This window comes from Alosa sapidissima, chromosome 2 (assembly GCF_018492685.1).
Source record: "Alosa sapidissima isolate fAloSap1 chromosome 2, fAloSap1.pri, whole genome shotgun sequence".
Lineage (NCBI taxonomy): Eukaryota > Metazoa > Chordata > Actinopteri > Clupeiformes > Clupeidae > Alosa > Alosa sapidissima.
In genome coordinates, this window is record NC_055958.1 from 35,063,082 (window position 1) to 35,087,297 (window position 24,216).

The 24,216-nt window shown below is 40.5% G+C and overlaps 1 protein-coding gene across 2 annotated transcripts in view; it reads right to left on the reverse strand.

The window, feature by feature from the left end:
* LOC121692869 overlaps window positions 1–22,051 on the reverse strand; it is a 67,209-nt gene extending 45,158 nt beyond the window's left edge. The window contains exons 1-8 of one of the 2 annotated variants that reach the window (XM_042071868.1): window positions 21,940–22,051; window positions 16,269–16,345; window positions 15,642–15,992; window positions 15,152–15,424; window positions 14,168–14,287; window positions 11,243–12,842; window positions 7,694–7,765; window positions 7,375–7,500 (exon numbers count right to left, since the gene is read on the reverse strand). In XM_042071868.1, the coding sequence (XP_041927802.1) occupies window positions 7,375–7,500; window positions 7,694–7,765; window positions 11,243–12,842; window positions 14,168–14,287; window positions 15,152–15,424; window positions 15,642–15,992; window positions 16,269–16,326 (2,600 nt within the window). In that variant the 5' untranslated portion in view covers window positions 16,327–16,345; window positions 21,940–22,051. Of the gene's footprint in view, window positions 1–7,374; window positions 7,501–7,693; window positions 7,766–11,242; window positions 12,843–14,167; window positions 14,288–15,151; window positions 15,425–15,641; window positions 15,993–16,268; window positions 16,368–21,936 lie in introns of both variants that reach the window. The other variant, XM_042071859.1, reaches the window with a different exon arrangement.
* Window positions 22,052–24,216: the final 2,165 nt, after the last annotated feature.

A 24,216-nucleotide genomic window follows, 5' to 3' on the forward strand; every position in this document is an offset into this window, starting at 1 on the left:
ATTGGCTCAAAAGACAGTTCCTACTTGCCTCAAGCAGTCTGTTATTGTTCCAGTACCGAAAAACAAAAGTCCATCATGTCTGAATGACTACCGCCCAGTAGCCCTGACGTCTACAGTGATGAAGTGTTTTGAGAAGCTTGTGAAAAACATTATCTGCTCATCCCTCCCTGCCTCCTTCGACCCCCTCCAATTTGCTTACAGAGCCAACAGGTCTACAGAGGATGCCATCTCAAACCTCATGCACACCACCTTTACTCACCTGGAGGAGGGGAATGGGAATTATGTGAGGATGCTGTTCATTGACTTTAGTTCAGCATTCAACACGATAGTACCTCTCACCTTGGTCACAAAGATGAAGGCCTTAGGACTGAACACCACCCTGTGTCACTGGATATTTGACTTCCTCACCAACCGTTCACAAGTGGTTAGAGTGGGGGGTCTGACATCTGACTCATTAACAATCAGCACTGGTGCTCCCCAAGGCTGTGTTTTGAGTCCACTGCTGTACAACATCTACACACATGACTGCAAAGCCAACAGTAGTCATACCTCCATCCTCAAGTTTGCAGATGACACAGTGATCTTGGGCCTGATTAGTAACAACAATGAACAGCTCTACTTGGATCAGGTTGATGAGGTGGCACAGTGGTGTCAATCTAACAGCTTGACACTGAATATCACTAAAACCAAGGAAATGGTAGTGGATTACAGAAGGCAGCAGCAGAACTACAGTTACACCCCACTAATGATCAGCGGGCGACCTGTAGAGAGAGTCACAAGTTTTAAATACCTTGGTGTCCACATTACTGAAGACTTAACATGGACTGTTAACACTCAATATGTTCTGTCCAGACAACGACTCTACTTCCTTCGTCAGCTAAGGAAATTCAAAGTTTCTACATCCATCATGAAGGCCTTCTACACTTCAGCGGTTGAGAGTGTTCTAACTGGTAGCATCATCACCTGGTATGGGAACTCCACAGTTAGAGATTGTAGTACTCTGCAGAGAGTAGTGCGCTCAGCTGAACGTACTATAAGAACTCAACTCCCTGCTCTACAAGATATCTATTCCAGAAGAGTACTCCTAAGAGCCCAAAAGATTCTGAAGGACTTTTCTCATCCTAACAATGGATTATTCCTACAGCTGAAATCAAGAAGACGCCTATGTAGTCACAAAGCCAGAACTGAGAGACTCAGAAGTTTTTATCCCCAGGCCATCCGAACTCTGAACTCACACTATACTGACTTTGCACACATTCACTCCTCAGCACTCTCAAACATTTCCCAACTCTGAACTCACACTATACTGACTTTGCACTAATTCACTCCTCAGCACTCATGACCCCCCCCCCCCTCCCCCACACACACACATATCTGACTTTTAGCACTTTTACATCCCTCTCCCTATGCTACAGACCTTTTATTTATTTTCTTATTTCATCACAAGTCAAAACACGCATACACACACACACACACACACACATATCTGACTTTCTCCAACTTTTGCACATCTCCATAGAACTTTTTATTTATTATTTTTGATTTCTCCTCCATCTATCTACCCATGTCCTTGATTGCCTAGCCTTTTTGGGTTAGCCCCTTGAGCCGTGGATCTGCCCAAGGTTTCTTCCTTGGTAAGGGAGTTTTTCCATGCCCCTGTTGCTCTTGGGTGCTCCTTGTTGGTGCCCCCGCCCAATCCCAATCCTCCCCCACCTTTTTTATGCAGCCCTTGCCACTTAATCTACTAAACCCCTTCTACTGCACTCCCCCCCCCCCCCCCCATTAATGCACAAATAGGCTGACACCAGACATAATTTCACTGCATTTCTTACTTCCAGTAACTATATGCATGTGACAATAAACTTCCTTGTATCCTTGTATCCTTACAGTACATTTACAGTTTACTGTTCAATTTCTGCAGCATTACCTTCACTTTAAAGCAGATATCATATGCGGTAATTGTCATGGACTGTATAATATATCGTAAAGATAAAAGTGTGGTGCCTCAGCCTCTGGGTGCGCACGGACCTGCAATATCATGCCATTTTACGAGGACTGACCCTGGGGCATTTACCTATGCTATTAGGAACAACTGGTACGCCCTGGTACGTCAATTTAAATGGGTTTCAGCATGATATGAATAGACTGCTAAACATTATGGCCCCTATTTTGCACCCTGGCACATGCATTACGCCACTGTCCAAGAGAAACCTGGTCAGAAGTCTATGGCAAGTTCATATGTTATTTTAAGAGCGCATTGTCAACAATCATATTCGCGAGGGCACAACGCACCATCCTTCTATCATCCATGAACACGCACCAGCGCACATCCATGCAAAATATTACAAATTACACGATTAAAATGGGAAACATAATTAGAATAAAGATATTACGAAATACATCTCACAATAAATAGTTATTCACCATCATTGGTAATGCAAATTGGTAACAGCAAATGACGGTTAAAAGTGATTACGGGAGAGGCGAGAGACACGTATGGAGCACAGCAGCAGACGCACGGTCACAAATATAAGCTCCTCTGCAGGATAAACGTTGTTTTATTCAGTCATTTGAACAATATTAGGGTAAGTGTTGCTTTTTCCAGCCTATGTTTTCAATGGTAACCCATTGTCAGTCAATAGTGAAAGTAACTTACTGTGTATAACTGTTTTGTCTTTGACTGACACCACAGTGAAGTTAGTTTCACTTTGCCAATGAGTTCAAATAATAGATGAGTGCAAATGTGTGAAGGCTATACTATGCTAGATTTTAGTAAAGCGTGGTTTAGTGGAATGACTGTTCCATACGGTCTCACAAGCAGATTCCTTCAAATGCGCCGCTGACTGTTAAAATACCGGTACATTCTTTGACGTCGCACTTTGCACTGTTAAAGGGAACTAGAAATGTAATGCCAGAGGAATTACAATAGTGGATGGAAAGCTGCTGGCTTAATGTTGGTGGGGAGATTTTTTGAAAAAAAAACCCCCATAGAATCACTTAATCTTTGAGTTCATACAAACCGTACCAAAAAACCTTGTGTGTCAAGGCATTCTTGAGATATAACACTCAAGGTGTTTTTGACCTTGACATTTGACCTTTGACCTCCAACATCAATTAATTTTGTCTTTAAGTCCATACAAACGCTCATACCAAATTTCAGGCATGTTTGTCAAGGCATTCTTGAGATATCGCGCTCAGAGTATTTATGGACTTGACCTTTGACCTCCAACATCAACTCACTACATCTTTGAGTCCATACAAACGCATATGCGTCAAGCCGTTCTGGAGATATAATGCGCAAAGCATGAGATATGGCTGTGACTTTTATTTTGACACACGGGAAACACTTAAACAGGATGTGTAGTTTTAGGGAGCGCCAGATTGTATGCATTAGAAGCTGTGACAGTTGGATTCACAGGTGACACCTGTGCCAGTGTTCTGATTAGCCCGGGAACTACTCTGGGAGCTTAAAGGAAAATTCCAATTTTTAGCACTTTGAGTCCCTTTTCTGGTTTGATTTGGATGAACTAGAGTGGTGGACACCGAAATTTTGACGATTGGTCCGGTCTCGACTCTTCTGACTCGTTTTGAATCACCTTTGACTGCTCAGAGTGGCTGCCAACAGGCATACTGTAGGCTACTCAAACATGTCCTACGTTGAGTACGTTGAGTTTGGAAAGGTTAACTGAATGTAGGGCTATGATGGAAAGGAAGGCTAGGCCTTTTAAGTATGATTTGTTTGATAAGTGGGAAAGAGAAGCGAGGGAAAGAGAGGAGAAGAGAAAAGTTATGGAACAGAAAGAGCAGGGCCAGAGAGAGAGAGAGAGAGAGGTTTGTGTGGAGCTATGGACATTTCAACTGAAGTCTATGTGCAGACGAGTGAACCTGACCTCCAGCCCTTAGTCTGTAAATCTCCACCACCGTTCCCTTCAGCACCCCCTGCACCACAACCAGCTGTGGCTGTTCCTGCCCCTAAGCCCCTGCAAGTACCCATGTCCTTGATTGCCTAGCCTTTCTGCCCCCCCCCCCCCACCCCCATCACACACACTTACATCATCACTGTCATCACTTCACATACATACAGCACAGTGCTTGCTACAGTAAGCCTCCTCTACATACTTGCTGCACAGTGCCCCCCCCCCCCCCCCCCACATACACAGCACATTGTCTTCAGGATCTTCTCCAACACACATCCTCTACATACTTACAGCACACTGCCCCCACCTACACACTACACACACACACACAGTCACTGCTCCACTCCCCTCCCGCCCACACACACATCTTCACTGTCATCACTCACATACATCATACATACAGTACTCTGCTTGCAATAGTAAGTCCCTGCCCCCCCCCCCCCCCCCCCCCCCCCACATACACAGCCAGCACATTATTTCATCAGGAAGCTTCTCCAACACACATCCCCAACATACTTACAGCACACTGCCCACACACACACTACACACACACACACACACACAGTCACTGCTCCACTCCCCTCATGTTGTTCATGACCATGGAGCAATATGGAAAGAAAGAGGCTTTCTTACGGCTACCGGTAAACCTGTACAACATAACACTGTTAAACTGTTAAACATTACACCGCACCCACAGTGAGAACCCAAGGAGGGCATCACCCACCACCATCAGGCCCGTTTGAACATATTATGATGGATTTTATTCAATTGACAAAATGCAAAAGTTATGAATATTGCCTTGTAATTGTGTATGTATGTTTTCAAAATGGCCAGAATGTTAATGGAATGTTGAAAGATAAACTGACTAAAATCATGGGATGGAATTGGGTGACTGGTCTACCTTTGGTTCTCCTCTACCTCAGAGGCCATGCCATGCCAATTCCAGGTTTACCTAATTCTAACCTAATGTAGTTGGTACCTTGTCTGGTTACATGCGAGAACTGATTGCTGCTCTATCTTTTGTTTCTCAACAGGTGGCGTCAGCTTTGCCTCAAAGTTTTCTGGATACATACCCAGTGCTTGTTAAGGACTTTCGAAGAAAACGCTGGAATGAAGAACGGTGGCGCGGACCGTATCAAGTTCTGTTGTCTACACCTACCGCAGTGAGAATTGCAGAAAGAGACTCTTGGATTCATCTGTCACACTGCAGAGTGGTGAAAGAACCGGAACATTATCTCAACGGATTGTGACTTTATGCTTGAGGTTGACCAGTGGAGGTTTGGCAAACTTCGCCAGTAGGCCTCTGGATATATGTTCCATCGGGGATAAGGGAGTTGCAAGATCCTGCTGTTTTAACCTGCATTACAACTAGAAAGTATTGGACTGCAAATGAAGGGAAGTATACTCTGATTGTTACACATTTTACTAAGTAAAGTGTGAAGTCATTCCTTTGAGGGTAGGGAAATCAATTAGTGTGGTACACCAGTGTCCATTTAAATTGGTGGATTCAACCATCCATCATCCAAATCAGTGGTGGATATTAAAAGTAGAAACAAGATATCAGTATACACTAAACTAGCACTGTTTTTATTTCCAGTTTAGCTAGATATTTAATCATCGCTGAACAGTGACCTTGGGAGGGCCTAAAAAATCCAAGCCAGCTCTGCTGTTGAAGATAGAATAGAGCTTTTGTTGTTTTGTAACTGGGAGTAGAGTGGGGCTAGTGTTGCTATTCTGTGTGTTCTTACTGATTATGCCCACTTCTCCAGAGGAGGAGATCTGTGGTTCTAATAAAGCCCGTGAAGTGGCTTTCCAAGTTAGAACAACTGTAGCAGGGACGAATGAGACACCTGCTGGGTGTGCCAAGAAAAGTCTTTTCAAATGCGTGTTTTTCCCTACAGGACTTCTGATGATTCTGCATGCTCTGCATCTCGACTGTGTACTAGTAAAGATTGCCTTAACATAGTAGGTGTGACCGGGATAGAACAATTTTTAGGTGGTTCGTCCTTGAATATTATGTTAACATTAATGGATTCTGTTTGGATAAATAAAACTGGACAAAAGATTTGATAGAATGATATTAAATTGTGAAATGAGTTTTACCCTGATATGATGACCCGGAAATGTTTTTGGACAATGTTATTGGAAATTGGATTTTTCTTTTTTTATTTCTTTTTGATTACTAAAATTTCTTTGTGGCCTTAAGCCCCAAAGGGGGGAAATGAAGACGACATTTTGGATTACGAACATTTTTTTATATTCTGTATATGCTTTCTATACATTCAATACTGTGCATCAACTTTACTTTGTCTGTCATTTGCCCTCTCCATGTCATGATTTTCTAATAAAGGTCATGCCCCCCCTTTGTCACGAGTTAAGGGTATTCTGCCTGAGGCAGTAATATTAGGAATATCCCGACAGGAACTAGACTATGGCAAGAGAATGCTGAAGGATGTATATGTATTGTATTGACCAATTATCTACTTACTTGGAGTAGCCACATGACTTGCGTATGGCGCACGGATCACATGCTATGTCCAAGAAGTGTATATGTATTGTATTTCTGCATGTATGAAGATTTTTGGAAAAGACCATTGTACTCATGTGATTTGTATTACCAATGTAATTAACATGCATAAGATGGGGCTTCGCCCTAGAGAAGTTTGAGTAGTGCTACTGGAACATGATGTTGCTAGTGACCTGCTCCCGGTATCGTGAATAAACCTGCAGTGGTTCCTCACACCTGAGTGTTGCCTGGATATTTTTGACCACATTAAAGTTCCACATTAGCCTGGCTAGAGCCACCACTTCTCAATGAGACGTGGTCTGGGAACCAAACGTTCATTTTCTCGTATTTGAAAAAAATGCTCAGATCCGTTTATTGGGTGCCACGGATGTCTATCAAATGCGTCTGTGCATAGCTCATCATCGTCTTGCTTTCCCCCCTGTTCTGTGATTGGTTCCCTATCTCAGGCGAAAATTTGCTCCATGGTCTCCAGGCTGCCTTAGCAGCGTGAATCAAATCGCGCGCAAGGCAGCATGGGAACACCCAGGCTAGTTCCACATAGCCCTACAATGAAAGATCTATGAATTGAATTATTTATTTTTGGACAACGTAGTTAAGGCTGGAGGCAAGTCTTGCTAACTGTAAAGTGCTGCGGGAAATAATGCTCAGAGCTGCAGACAAATTATGATTTAAAGATTACGCCCTATTCTGATTAAAAAACTAATCTCAGCCAGTTGTAATCTTCACACATATGTATAGATTTTTTGCCGATTCACAGTGCATCGTTACACCCCTCTACTTGACTCAGCCAAGTCATATTTAAATTCAATTTAGATAAGTACTATTTGTATGCCAGTGCTTTTTTTATATTATACAGGACTTCAAAACCCACAAATGAAGCCATACATCTTGCCAATGAGTCTCGTACTAACATACTGCATAAACTCTTACCTCATACAGAAGAGATGTTTTGTCCTTTGGAATACCTTTAACAAATTGGAGGCAGTGTCTAGTGTGAAGCTCTTCACTGACAGAAATTGTAAATTCACAGACTTTTGTTCATTCAGCTTAGATGGGCTGTCAGAGATGAAGACACAAGGTTGTCAACATAATAATTGAGGAATATTCAACAATTAATCAGATGTGGTGAAACTAAGTATATCAATATGCTATGTCAGGATAATTGCAAACAATGCAGTGGCTTTTGCATGTTAAATCATATTTTCACAAAGTTCTACTGCTATAATGAAGCTTTTGGAGCTGACCCTACCTTGAAAGGGTTCCCTCCAGAGATGACACCAACTCAAAAATGTCAGTGTTATCCAATCCGTCAGCAGTTATCCTTCAAAACAATATATGTAAGGGATAAAGTACAGTTCAACCTCAAATCAGTAAAACTTGGGACGTTGTGTAAAATGCAAATAAAAACAGAATGTAATAATCTGCGAATCTCTTAAACTCATATTTAGTGGCAAAAAGGGCACAGACAATATATCAAATGTTGGAAATTACCAATTTGACTATTTCTTGGAAAATATATGTTCATTTTGAATTTGATACCAGCAACACGTTTCAAAAACAGTTGGGACGGGGGTAACAAATTGCTGAAAAAAAGTTGTGCAATGATAAAGAAAACACACGTATGAATTAGGATAACTGGCAACAGAATTGGGTGCAGTGTTTCCCACACAATTGGGTGCAGTGTTTCCCACACAATTGGGTGCAGTGTTTCCCACAGAATTTAACTATATTTGTGGTGGTAGGTGAAGGGGGGGGGGGGGGTGTTGAGCAAACATTATGTGTCAGAGTCAATAAAATGAATAGCCTATAGTTATACTTGCCTTGCACGACAAGTCGATATTGACAAGTAGCTGTAACGTTATAGTGTGCAAACCTCGACAACCCAACAATATTCTATGTATACTCTATTTTTTAGCCCACGAGTCGTTTTACTATTGACCGCCTATTTATTTTTGGTCTCCCATATATGATCAATGAAACAGTGAGCTGACCTGTACTGTTTATTAACTATTGAGGAGTACAATGACTGTCTTTGGATGTTAAACAGGCTACTTAGACTTTTTATCAATAAAGTTTTAAACCCCGCCATGCACGCAAGTACGCGAGCTGGCGCGCCTGCAGGCAACTCAACAACGAGAGAGAATTTCCCCTGTGTGTGAATTCACCAGGGCTCCGAACCGGTTCAAGGGAACGTACGAGGGTACGAGGAGCGGAAACGGAAACGAAAACAAAATGGTCTTCAACTATTCCAGAACAGAAACGTTATTCTGAAATCCACAAAACCGGTTAATAACGTTTTTTTTTTCGTTCTCTATATATTTTATAAAATTTCACAAAAGCATATCCTAAGTGTTCTACTCGTTTGATTGTAGGCGAACAGCCTAATAATTTGATTTCTGCAGTTTGAAAAAAAAAATAAAAAAAAAACGATAAATGGACCTTTGGTCCAAATGTGTATATTTTGTCTTGCTGTTGTAATGTAACCTATCCGTCTGCCACTTCGGATCTTAGGCCAGCTCGTAGCGTAGGCTACTGAAACTGATTTGAAAATTGTTTGTAGCCTATGCGTAATAGCCTATTTTGCCTGTCCACGCCTTGTCGTTTTAAAGTCGGGATTTGAAATGTTTGCGCAATTATAGCCTATTCTATGTAGAAGAGTTAAACGGGAAATTTGAGATAGGCCTTGTCAGCAACAGACAGGTTCATTTATAAACAGGGTTGGAATTATAGCGCAAGCCTTTGAAGATCTCCATATGGATAAAACTTAGGCTACAACCAGGTAAGGAGTTTAGCACGTATCCAGAAATATTTTTGATAAGAAATTATTTATAGGCATAGGTTGGGCCTACAGTAAGTCTGTAGGCTATGGGATGGATAGCCCATCTGAATGTTTTTGGATGCCGCCTGTGATTTATTATTTTTGGGCATAGCAACGGTATAGGCTAAATATAGGGGAAATAATGAGTACGTCTATTCTAAGGTAAAGTCCACAAAAATAGACTTGATAGGCCCGCCAAACACTGCCGGAACTTTAAGAACGAACGATATTTTGCGTTCCGAACTGGTTCAGGACCGATTTGTTGGTGGCGGAACGCATGCAACATAGGCCTACCTGAACCGTTCGGAACGGAACGTTTGAAAAATAATTTCGTTTTCAAGCCCTGGAATTCACACCGAGTTGGCCTACCATGGTAGCCTGGAAAATCCAGACCCTGATAATATAGAAAGATTAAGGGTCTGGCAAAGAGCAATGTAATGGCCCAACTCGAGGGCGGGCAACAAGCATGCATTTAAAAATCTCACTGCACGCAAGTTACAGTATGCAATCAAGCAGTATCTCAAAGCTAACGTTAGAATACTGTTTGGATGTCATGTTTAGCATGCTTACTTGCAGCTGCTTGTATTTGTTACTCAGGCTCATTTTATTGACTCTGAATGTTTGCAAAATCCCAATGTAAATGGAAAAGTGTTTTCCAAGACACAAAAGTGCTTGTCCAAAGGAGAAGTACGAACCGTTATTTGAACTAACTACGTTATGAATTGCATCCACACATCAGCAGCCTTTTAACTGTGTTAATGTTAATTGCAAGGATTCTCATATGAACGTCTTAAAATGACAGGCACTCAATTAGACATACACTACTGAACTTTATTGAATGCTACCTCTGACTAAGAATGCATTACTTTGCACTTGTATAGTCTTTTATTTTGGAATCTTAAGAGCAATAAACATATATTGCAATGTTAAAGAATTCATGTTTTTTCATTCAGATATGTAAATAAACATGTATAAGTTGCTATTAGTGAATTAATTTGGGAGATTATCGAATCGAACTGAAAAAATGAATCGTTAGATTAATCAATGCATCGAAAAAATAATCGCTAGATTAATCGTTTAAAAAATAATCGTTTATCCCAGCCCTAATGGCAAACGACTTTGCTGTAGTTGCTATTGCTTCTGTTTATGGTAGGGTCCCCAGACGTCCCAGTTCACTTCACTGAGCTGAATTCACCTCATTTGTTACATGATACATAAACAATAAAGCTTGGGAGGCCCATGTCATGAACTATTATGTGAATCAATGAGTAACTTTATTCATAGCAACCACCCGTCACGCCCACCAAGTCTGATGTTTTTCAGGCAGCAACCAATCAGCGGCTAGGTCCTGCCTAGGTCCCGCCTTGATAGGTGACTGACGTATTTATTTATTTCATGGCGCTTGCAAGACTGTGCATATGGAATGTATGTCAATTTAACTTTTTATTGATTTATTTAATCTTTTATTTATTTATTTCATATTTCACTTATTTCATATTTCCTTTATTTATTTAATTCTGTCACAAAAACATTCTATACAGAAAAGCTGTACACATAAGGGTATAATTTGCCTTATTCACCCGGCGGCCAGAACGAGGCTAAAGGGTACACTTGCCATTACACATAAGTCCAGCAGATGGTGGTGGTAATGCACTCCGTTTGCAAACTGCCAAAAAAACTCACTGAAGAAGAAGAACAGGCCAGTGAACCCTTCTGTAATGGCAAGTGTAATGGCAAGTGTATCCTTTAGCCTCGTTTTGGCCGCCGGGTGATATGAATAAGGCGAATTGCTGATACAGAGAACACCTACACTTTCCCGCCTTTTTTTACCTACATCTACACTTTTGTCCCCTTTGTAATTAATTTGGCTCATGGGCCAGTGAACAGTGCAAATATAAATAAATGTTACTGTTTGGGTGAGAAAGTAACATTAAACTTCAGAGAGCATGAGAGTAAGAAAAGTATTTAGAATTAACTCACCAAAGTGTACAACACTCCAACGTAGCCCACACAGGCTGCAGTAGTTTTAGCTTCTCTGATGTGAGGCTGCAGTGTCTGAGATCCAGTTTCTTGATTGAGGGATATGCTTCAAGACAATAGCATATCACCAAGCAGTCTCTATGAGTTAAGGGGATGTAAGGGAATCGCATTTTCCCCAAGAGCTGCATGACTTCCTCCACAAACTGTTCATTGTGGAGCTCATAGAGACAGTGGAATGGAAAAAGAAAAAAACTCTTATGGCTGAAAAAGATGTCCCTTCTAGCCAGGATCCACTGCTTCAACTGAGTCTGAAGACAGAATGAGCTTTGATGGGGTGATGTAGGGTATTCAAGTCCACATGTGCTGCAAAGAGAGGCTCTGACTTCCTCATTTGACAAACCAAATAGGAACTCCAGAACAGGCTGAAGGTAAAACTCTGAATTTAAAACGTTACTCTGTGCTGAAATCAGGAGTTCCTCAATCTTTTGTGGCTCTTCCCTCCCTGGGATGGCATAGCCAAGAGCAAAGAAGAACTCCACAAAACTCTGATGTATAAATCTGTATGTTGTCTTCTGGTCAGTGTTAATATTCCTAAAAACACAGTTCCAATTTTTAAGTGGAGAGCCACTCAAGTTAAACTCGGCTTTGCCTTCTTCTATCACTCCTTTGGCTAGTTCATGGAGTTGGTTAAGGAGGCCCAGTCTCGTGTCACCTTGTGGCTGCTTCTGCAGAAGAATAGTAATAAATCCCCAAAATATGGAGGTTACTGTTCCCACGTTATCTAGCTCATCTGAGCTTCCAGTTGACCTCTTCAGAGCTGTACAGGTGATCCAGCACAAAAAAGGGTTAAAGCAGGAGGTGAACAGCATTTTATTATTTTTCACCTTCTGGAACACACCTATATTATCTCCATTAAAGAACTTTTTGAAGTATTTTTCCACTCCCTGTTCTGTGAAGCCCCGAATCTCAGCAAATCTCCATGTGCGTCCTTTGAGCAGAACATTTAGTCTGTCAGAGGCAGAGGGCCTGGTGGTGACCAGCAGGGAGGACTGAGGTAGCATAAGTCCACTCAACAAGCCACAGAGAATAGCTTTAGATGGGGCTGGGGTGTGTGGTTTTGTAGGAAATGATTTTATCTCTTCTTCCTCAGTGAAAGTAAATTCATCAAGACCATCAATAAGGATCAGTACTTTGTGTGGTGACTCCGCTAGAATGTCATTAATCAGTGATTTGTACTTTTGATCATCATTTATGAGCTCCAACAAACTTTTTATCTGTGATGAGAGAGCCAACTCATCACACTTCAGGAGAACAACCAGTTCAAACATGTCTGAGTAGAAGGTTCCTTGTGCCCAGTCTTGCATGATCTTCTTTGCAGTGAGAGACTTGCCATATCCAGGTTCACCCTGGAGAATGACCAGATGGCCGTTTTGGTTTTTAAAGATCCCCTCCACTTTGATCTCCTTATAATTCTTCTTTGAGGAAATGGGTGTTTCCTCCCCAATGTGCATTTCTCTGTGACCGTGAATGATCAAAGGCTCATTGTAAAAGGAAAAGACCCTGGAATCAGAGTTCTGGAATTTTTTGTACATCTGCAAAACTGAAAGAACAGCAAAATGGTCAAATGTAAGCTGTTAATCATCTATTTTATACATTAAGTAAACATTATTTAACAAAGATTCATCAGTTTTTTATCAGGGATTTTTCTAAGGTCAGAAAAGAACCTACACACACTGATCAGCACTCTTACGCACATTTGCTGACATGTATGTGGCTATTGCCATTTCGTAAATTCTACAGTTGTAGACATTACTATTTAAATGTGAACTATATATATTTACATCATTCACATCATGTATCTGTATTCACATCATGCAACTGTATTGTTATATCCTCTTCTGACACAACTAAATATTGTATGACGGTTTGTTTGCTGTTCACTTCCTGCAGCAGTGCTTCCAGTAGTGAAATTTATTTGTGCATATGCTGCGTTATTTACGATAATATCACATATCACAAACAAAAAAAAATGGTAAAAGCCAAATTAAGCCACCATCACAATTATTTATGGGCCACTGTACCGAATATGTGCAAATTGAGGAAAAAAAAATCATAAATACTGAGGATAAAATAGCATTTTGTCACTACCGAAACAAGCATGTCACAACCGATCACACTAATCACATTAACTTCAATATCACAGGCTCTACCTTCCCACCACTCTACCATGATAGTTCTCTCTAGATCTATAGTTTAGTCTATGGACTAATAAATTGTTTTGGTACTGAAAATATGGAAAAACATTTTTCAAGTAAATGTTTTAAAAATGGAGTTTATTATTATTAATGCATTTTTCTAAATTAATTCTGAAAATAAATCAAAAGTTATTTAAAGATAAAAATGTGAAGAAACAATATGAATTTTAACATCATTTTCATAAATTGAAATTTAGGGGTTAAGGTTTGGGATAACCACCTCCCCATATATTTTTTTAAAATAGTAACGTACCATTGATCCCAAATTACAATTATACTCAATAGAACATAAATTATTCTAAATAATCATATAGGGTTTTCATACCTAAAAGCTTTTGGAATTGGTTTTCTAATTTAGTAGAATGGACTGCTTTTGTTTTATGTTACACCTTCATTAGATTTATGTTTGGTTTTCTTGAGTCAATTTGTTTACACACTGCCCTACAGTCTCATGCCTGTGACTGGCCAGACACTTACCTAAAACTAGTAAATAGGAACAACTGACACATGCTATGAACTTACAAGGACTAGTGGATAACAACAAAGGTGCAAACAATGCATGTGGTTTAAATAAAAACACTTTTCTTAGGGCTTCTTATCAAAAACAAATTTTAGAAAAGGATGATATTGGTGAGACCTGAAGTGTAGTGTGCAAGGTCAATGTTATTACCTTTGTGTTTGTCCATTTTTTTCTTAGCTTGACAGAACAACAATGAGAGTAAGATGAGGATCACAAGACACAATGGGGCAAAAAGAATCCAATGGTCCCGAGGTTGATCAAACCAGCCCCCTGTAAAAAATAAAAGATTAAATCACCATTCCTAGGGCTGGTCTAAAATGTATATCAGTTTGAAGCATGGATGATCGCATACACCACGGCATAGTTGTATTTTTTAAAGGCACACTATGCAAGATTTTCACCTTTATGAAGCCAATTTGATGGTAAACGAACTTGTAATAGGCGAATCGTTCACCTAGCATAACTATACAGCATAGACGTAGTGAGTTCCTACAGAGATTATTGTGTAATAACCTCAATCAAGGTATTACAATGTGTCCTTTATCAGGGCATACAGAGCTCATAGTTTGCCATGTTGCACCGGCATACTGAAACAGTGGCTGCACACTGACAACACTGCCTTTCGTGTTTTTCACATTGAAGTGTCATTGTGACCAGAAGACAGTGATACAAATGAATTACTGTAGCCTACATGGGCACAGTTTGTCAGATTGTTTGAATATAGCTGTAATCTAAACTGATCTCTATTCATGGCCAATTGTCTGCTTTTAAGCGGACATACAATAGTTTTCATAAAACATCATTTTAAATATATGATTATCGTTTTCACTATGTTGATGTTACAGCAGACTTTCATGGACAGAATACCAGCTGAGATCATTTGCATTATTTTTTTAACAGGGCAACAGTTTTCAGATTACATTATGTGTTTACATAATTGCAAAAGGGTTCTTGACTGTTGTAGAAAGAAATGGTTGATCTTTAATAAACTACATTGCCCATTATCAGCAACCATTCATCCAATGCTGCAAAGACACATTCTGTTTACCAGCTGGTATTCTGTCTATAATGAAGTGTATATACACTGTAGTGTATACACTGTATATTTGTCTGTAACCAAGCACTGATACTCACGTTCCACTTCAATCAGCTTCTCTTTGCTGTGGTGCCGGTATGAGACTCTGCATGTGTAGCTGTATCCATGCTTCTTCTGCACAGTGACACTTCTTTGGACATAGAGGGTGGTGTCATTGCTGTAGCAGTACTCTAAATCTCCTGCAAGGATATTTCTTTTGTCGTCCATCCACACAATTGCAGGTTTAGTTGTCCAGTTTGTGGACACACACAGCAGAGTGACACTGCCGTTATTGTGACTCACAGCAGACGTCTCAGGTTCATTTCCAAACTCTACACAGACACAAATTGGTTAAACCCCCATCAGTGACAATACAAAGCCATATGAACAACATCATGCATCTTTATTAGGAGCATCTTTGCCTTACTTGCACTGCTAAAAGCTTAGAGTAAAAGCAGCTGATTGCCTGACTGCCTGACTGCCTGACTGCCTGACTGAATGAAAAATGAATGAAAAAACCTCCTTATGGGTGTTTCTCCAGACACTTACCATGAATTTCGACTTTAACATTTTCTTCAAGAGTCAGAGGACCCTCTTTGACATAACACTTGTATATGTTTGTGTCTGAGAGGCTGACTGATCTGAGCTTTAGTGAGATGTTTCCCCTCTGCAGCTCTTCTAGGAACAGACTGGTCCTGCCACGGTATTGTGGAAGCTGCTCATCAGTTTGATTGGTCATGTGTCTTCTGTACTGATGCACCAGTGTGTTGGTCCTTTCAATAAGCCACTGCACCTCCATGTCCACAGCACTGACATTGTTCTCAAGGTAACAGGGCAGAGTCAGGTCTTCACCAACTACACCGAGGACAGGGTTGAGTGGAGCCACAACTTTAAGAACCACTGCAGAGAGAAATAACAAAATGGCCTCACTACATTTCACTCAGGCTGTGTAGAGTTGAGAACACACACAAACACACAATCTCTCATGCACTCACTCAATCACCCTCTCTCTCTCTCTCTCTCTCTCTCATCCCTTACTTTAATGACATGACAAATAATTACATGGATTACCAAATCATACAACATAATTAAGTTTTTATGGATGGAAAAAGAAACAAAGTGTTATCTCTCCCTCTCTGACATGAACACACAAACACTCAAGATAAATATGTTTACCTGTTTTGGTCACTTTGGTGCAGCACAGAAGGAGAAACATCCCACAGAGATGCTTCATCTTAGAGACAGAAAACCCACTGAGACAGGACAAGAGCACACACGCACACACACACACACACACACACATTATGAGACATATAGAATAGCATGCAACTTGAGGGTACATTCTTACATTACAATTTCATAATCTAGCTGAAAACACAACCAATTATCTTATAACTCCCATGTCACAGTTTGGAAACCCTTCAATGTGTATCAAGATCCAGTTTTCAGTGAAATACATTTCTGTTTGATCACAACAGCCATCATACACCCCTTCAGTGCTCCTGAAGCAATGTTCAGTGTTGCTGATTGGCTAGAACAGAGTACAGTAGATTTGGGGCAGCCGTGGCCTACTGGTTAGCGCTTCGGACTTGTAAGCGGAGGGTTGCCGGTTCAAATCCCGACCAGTAGGCACGGCTGAAGTGTCCTTGAGCAAGGCACCTAACCCCTCACTGCTCCCCGAGCGCCGCTGTTGTTGCAGGAAGCTCACTGCGCCGGGATTAGTGTGTGTGTCACCTCACTGTGTGCTGAGTGTGTTTCACGGATTGGATAAATGCAGAGACCAAATTTCCCTCACAGGATCAAAAGAGTATATATACTTATACTTAGCATGACTTGGCCCAAACAATTGTTTGTACTCAGGGCTTAAATTTCACTGCGGGATTGCGGGTATTGCGCATAATTTGTTCAAGTCCCGTAACTCTAGCCATCATAATGCAAGAAATTCCCGCATACACTTTTACAGCCTGTCTGATGACGTTAATATAGCCTAATCATTAAGTGGCGTGAATGCGGTGCTATTGACCGGACTGATCAACTACCGAGTTGAATTGAACATAGCCTCATGCAGACGCACACACACACGGAGAGAGAGAGAGAGAGAGAGAACCACTTTGCGCTTACGCAAATAGGCTACGCTACCATGGCAAACTTTTACATCTGGAAAGAGCTCCTTGGTAACTATCCTGCTAGCTCAGGTCACGTCAACACTTGATCCCAGAAAGATTGTCTTCGACATGTTAGTTTTTTGAACATTAATTGTATCTAATGACATAGAAAACATAATGATTTGCATACACATACCGCACTATGCACAACTTTTATTCACTAGCGACTACAGCCTAAAACCGTCAGGTTGAAGGGGGGCTAATTACTCCATAGAATTACTCTCAGGTATTTTCTTAAAGTGACAGGCACTGAATTACACCTACTCATCACCAATGTGCACTCAATTGGACCTACACACCGCATTAAAGATATGCCTAAGTGTTATAGGTTAAACGTCAATATGAGGCATTCAAATTACTAAATATGTTTAGCTACTAGTAATTACTAGTAAAATGCTATACTTTAAAAAATGCATTATTAAATAAATACACTCTATATGAATTCAAAAATATATGATAGAAACATATCACATAAGCTATCATTTTCAGTGTGTGTTTGTGTGTGTGGAGAGAGTCAAGCAGAATCTAGGATGTCCACTGTTGTGAATGATCCCACTACAGTATATATTACTGATGACGTCAGGGTGGTGGGGGCCCCAAAATCAAACACTTTTTTTTAAAAAGTATCGAAGTATTGAAATCGCAATTCTTGACTTGGTATCAGACTCGATCGATTTTTTGATTCAAAAGATTTTGAAGTGCAAAGCTTTTCAACTCACAAAACATTCTGACCCTGAAGCAATAGGTTTTGACTCGACATGAAGTGCAAAACCTTTTGAAACTTTTCAACAAGCAAAACATGTTGGCCTACAAGGAAACGTTTTTGACTCAAAATGAAAGAGGGCAAATTCACAATGTACAATATATATTTATTTTTTTAATTTAAAAAGCCTACCTTGATTTTGTTTCTCAAAGTTGTGTTTTTGCTCAGATGTTTATGTTTGTCTGTTTTTTGCTTGCATTAAAAAGTTTTATTAATAATACAGATTATTTCTGGTTTATTCTTCCTAATTTGATTGTTGAGAAAATGGGTGAGACAGATTAACATTGTTACACTGTGATTTTGAATGTAGCTCTTTACCAGTCAAACGTTCTATATAGTATATAGTATAAGTATATATACTCTTTTGATCCCGTGAGGGAAATTTGGTCTCTGCATTTATCCTAATCCGTAAAATAGTGAAACACACTCAGCACACAGTGAACACAGTGAGGTGAAGCACACACTAATCCCGGCGCAGTGAGCTGCCTGCTACAACAGCGGCGCTCGGGGAGCAGTGAGGGGTTAGGTGCCTTGCTCAAGGTCACTTCAGCCGTGCCTACTGGTCGGGGTTCAAACCGGCAACCCTCCGGTTACAAGTTCGAAGCGCTAACCAGTAGGCCACGGCTGCCCAAATCAACTTTCCATCAACAGGTCCTGCTTTATTGGAAGTTACAGTTTTGTAACACAGAGTTGTTGTAAGACATCTGTGTTTTCTTTGTGTTTACCTACCACTTGCCACTTGTGGTTATCATTATACATCGCAAGTGCATCACACACAATGCAAAATGTATTTTTTAGCTCTTAAGACTGTGACCATTCCTCAGATTTCTGCTCATCTACTGTAATGTCAAATATCAGAATAATGACGTTCAAAAACCTACCTTAATGATCCACCACAATTTATAAAGGAACAGAGGTTAAAAAGGAAATGAATTGATCAGATGGATTAGAAGAATAATTAGTAAGGAATAAAAACATTTTTCGACGGTCCATCTTTAATAAATGTAATGAGCTACATTAGGTATTTTATGGCCACCAGATGGCGGCATGGCACTACACTTCGGGCCTTATGTAAGCAAGCAGTGAAATGGCGCCATCTAGTGGTCATGAAATATTTGTCCATCCATTTGATCGATTGTGTTTTTAAACCAGAGACTTTCTAATTAGACACAGCACTCAAAAAATCCTCCATAGAAATGCATGAGGTTAGTTTGTAATGCCAATATGGCAGTTGTCTACACATATCCTGTGAGAATTGAGTTGTGAATACATTTGTGCCAATCATGTGTTGTGATCTCGCAGCTGGAGTAAGGTTGGTGTAGTGAAGCCTTGCGCACGCGCATTTCTGGCGAAATAGATGCCCGACAAGTGCCCAAAAAGCATTGCAATATGGCCGCCGAGTGGAGGGACTTGCCTGAAAGAACTTTGTTTAAACTTTCCTTAATACATTGTAGAATACAACTGCAATGCAATAGGCCTACAAAACGGTGTGGATTGTGGAATAACATGTGTGTGAGACAAACACGGATGCCACAACAAAGGTTTTAAACAACTGTATTTGCTTAAAATATAGTGAAAGAACGATATGCAGCTTTCTAGTGACAAAAACGGCAAATTCCCAAGTTCACATTAAAACTGTTGGACATGAAAGGCCACATGGACTACAAATGAACTACAACGTGACGACAAAAGTGTTGACGAGCCCCTAACTGGACTCTGTTAGCAAAATCTAACCCCAGTTTCCGACCTCTGACTCACACATTACGTGATGTGAATGACGCAGAATGATGATGTTTTCACTGGGAAAAAGGTTTTTCTGAAGCCCATGAACGCTACAGTAGGCAAGGTGTTGCTCTCGCGTAGGCCTATGACGTGAGTTCAGCAATAACACTCTTTGTTGGAATAACTCTGTGTGGATATGATTCATTCTCCATGATTCACAAATATTATTTTAAAAAATGTAGAATATTTTAGGCCATCAGAGAGATTTTCCTGGTGTCAGATGAACGCATACCATAGGCTATAGTCAATATAGATAGATAGATAGATAGATAGATAGATACTTTATTGATCCTCAAGGGGAAATTCAAGTATATTCAATATAACGATATAGGCCCATTTTTGGACCAATCGGTGCAAACAAAACTTAATTGTTATTTTCCGATAGCTACATGTGACTATAATAGAGGGTTACCACACACCCACCTAACCTAGAAGATGTAGATAGGACAATGACAGGTGACATGCAAGAACTGATTGCTGCTCTGTCTTGGTGGCGTCGGCCCTTACACAAAATTTCCAGAGGACACACCCAGACAGGCTCCTGGATACTAATCAAAGATTTGCAAAGAAAACACTGGAACCAGGAACAGTGGTTGAGTATTAATAAAATATAACTAGCGTCACATCAAAATATTTTTTCTCAGTTTAGCTAGATAAATGTTTCAAGTAAATGTTCCTTAAGGAATAAGTATGTGGGAACAATAAAGTCTGTGAGTTAGCCTTTGCTGCGAAGGTCTCACAAAGGCGGCATAAGCTTGGCCTTGCCTAGGCTACTTCCTCCTTTGCCTACACTTCCACACGCTGTAGGGCGCATCTGGCAGACCAGAAAACTGCTTTAAAGTTGGTAAGTAACCTTAAGTAGAGCCATAGCCTACTATGTAGAAAAGTATTTAAGCTAAATCAGGGCTCTACACTAACATTTTTTTTCAGGAGCACTTGTGCGCCCAAGTTAAAAAATTTAGGAGCACAGACAAAAATGTGGGCGCACAGTCAGTTCTGTACTTAACTTACACATAATCTAACATTATACTGCAGCTAACAGTTAAACATGCCAGTGCACCAATTGCGAATATTAAAAATGACTGACAACATTTAGGCTACAGGAAACAGGATTTTAAAGATCAGTGCCTACTTTATTTTCAGTCTATTCTATTTTCCTACATTTTGTTAATGTAAAATAATATAATACATTGCCATATTTGCATTTAGCCTATATCAAGTATCCTGCCAAATGTAGGCTAATTTATTTATTTGTGAATCCATCTATAGCTAATCCAAATATGCCCATGGTGACCTATCTGACTGCATACTGCCTAATACTAGGCTACTACTAAAACAGTCAATTTACTCTTCCACAAAACCCAACATAGGCTAATCAAGGATATATGTTTTATACTTTTAGTTTTTATTTGAAATATCTGCATTGATGGGGGCAGTAGGCAAACGTTAGGCCTACTTTCGTTTTGAACTTCAGCTTGTATTCGGTGTAAACAAACAAGCATGCGTGGAAGCCTGGAGTTGTGAGTAGCGTTCTACCTTTGAATAAAATGTCCGAGTATTACGGAAGGCTACTTTTGTGCTGGTTAGCTACAGCTATATTTTGCATATTGCAGCCAATACGTCAACTAGGCTAAAAGGCATGTTCCTTCTCATCCTGTTCCTCCTATATCCATTGAATTCGGTGGATAGAAGAACTAATCAATCTTTGCATCTTGGCTGGCTAGTCTAACTTTCCGCTTTTTCCTGCGCGCTCTTGGATTTGATAGAAGCTACTAGCGAGTCACAACGCGAAACTGCTAACGTTGATGGGAGGTGTAGTTTATATGCACCAGTAATGTTTCTCGATGTTGCGGTGTATTTTGTAGACAAACATTGACATGGTTAGAAGTCATTCGCACCAGTGCACTCGCACGGCATCATTTTTACTCGCATGTGCGAGTGAAATGGGCGCACTGTAGAGCCCTGTAAATATGAGAAAACTACCGTCAAATTTGGTCTCAGTTGCTCTAGGGTGCAGCCTACGCCAAATGTCAACGTCTCTAGGCTTTGTAAAAGCAACCTTCGTAGGCTTATAGCCTACGATTCATTCGACCAACATACAGAATAAATGTGACAGAATATATAACATATTACATACCTTCACTGTAGAGATGAATGCATTATCCAACCATAGTGGCAAGCGTAACGTAACGAGACTTAATGCGACCAGCGATCTTAGTTTTCTGGTTTTACTTTCGATTTTGAAGAGCACCGCCTTTCAGTTAAAAGACCACGTGGTCAACGCGACAGGGAGCATATGGGGTTTGTAGTTTTAAGGAATTTCTACAAAAAATATGCGGAAGCTACTTTTGAAAACCAATCATTGTATATGTGTTACATTAGTGCATATTATTGCACAGTTGGGTTTATTATGTCACAAGGTCCGGTAGGCCTAATGGATTTATTGGGGGGGGCTATGCTAATACCTGTGCACAAAAAAGTCTTTAGAGTAACAAGGCAGAATTATGTAGGCTATTAAGTTACTTTACAATATGCTATAGCTGCTTACTTGGCTGGAGCCAAATAGCCTCCACAACACAGGTCACAAGATAAATGCAAATAAATGCAAGGCCAGCGCGATCAGAGCACTAGAAAAGCAGGACACACACACTGAAATACTCGGGGAAATCAGTGAAGACAACTGCGAGGATAAAAAAAAAAAACAAGGGCCAGGTGAAACCACTACTGGCAAAATATATTTTTATATATTTTATATTTTTTAAGATTCACTTGTAGATGAGTCTGGTAATGAAATGTGAACAACATTTCACCAACTTCAGTTTCTTCCACCACTTCATCTTCACTTCAGCCACTTTTACAGATCTCTTCCACATCACTATTTGCTGTGGCAGTTGTCACCACCACAGTAACATAGTTACATTTAACAGTGCACAATTTAAAATGTTAAAATGTATTAAGGAGAGTAGCAATAATAAACAACAATGTCAATCAACTAATTCAGTCAATAGCCTAATGAAAATAAACAAATACTATAACAAACCATAACGCATAAGAAACGCTTAATAAACTAAGCGCGTGTTGAAGATATGCCTTATATCCTTGTAAAGAAAATAAGCACGGATTGATTGTAGGAGGGACGCTAAAGCAATATAGCACGAGTGAGAGTGGGATTGGTCATGGATATTCCCATGGGTGTTGTTTGGCCGTAGTCACGAGTCCGGAGGCCGAGTGGCGCAGGCAACAATTGGTTTGCTGCATGCAATGTTACAAGGACACTGGGCCATGTCATGTAAGGGACATGGTACTGCAAAAAAACGGAAACATAGCCTACATTGCAGAACCACTCAACTTTATTAATTCATGGTGAATAAATGTTACACTACTGAGCACAGCCTGACGTGACGATGCTAGCATGTTAGCAGCGGTTAGCTAACTATGCTAACGTTAGTTATCTACAAGTCTCCTCCAAGTGACCATCATATTGTCAATTGATAAATTAGGTCTCAATCACTCGTCATTCACTCTCATCGGCAGACAACACAACGCAACACAACACAACCCACTCGCACATAATTTACTTCTACTCTGACTAAACTTACTAGACGTCTTAGAACCCCCTATTCTATTCCCTCCCCTTATCAATTGCTAACCTATCCGAACCCCTAAATATTCCCTCCCGGACACCTCCCCCCAATCAAAACACATCAGAACTTATTGACACATTCTATGACACAGAAGGGAGAGGGAGACACAGACACTCGCGCGCGCGCGCGCACACGCCGGGAAAACAGAAGACACAGGGGAACACAGGGGAAAGTCCAACACGGGGGCAAATAGCCTCGCGCTACAATATTATACACAGAATAATTAGCATCCTCGTTTATCTTACTTACATTGAGTTGACTGTGTGGCTTAATCCACAGATGTGGTGAAGCACTGTTTCGTTATGGTTTGCTAAGGAGCAGACATGTGGACTCGAGTCACATGACTTGGACTCGAGTCAGACTCGAGTCATGATTTTAATGACTTCAGACTTGACTTGATAAAATTCGGCATGACTTGCGACTCGACTTGGACTTGAATACTATTCACTCGAGACTTGACTCGGACTTTGCCTCTTTGACTTGTGACGACTTGACATGTCTCGAGTCAAAAACTAAATTTCCTGATCATGGACCAGTCACTAGTGATGTAGTACTCGAGTCCGGTCTCGGACTCGAGTCCGGTCTCGAGACCAATTTCTGCTTTCTCGGTCTCGTCTCGGACTCGTTCCTTCAAAGACTCGGTCTTGACTCGGTCTCGGACCACAGTGGGAGGAGAAGGACTCGTAATTTCAGACCGAGTCCTCGAGACCAACGCATTTTTTATGTTCATCTAAAAAAACAGACAACACATAACAACAGTAATAATAAAA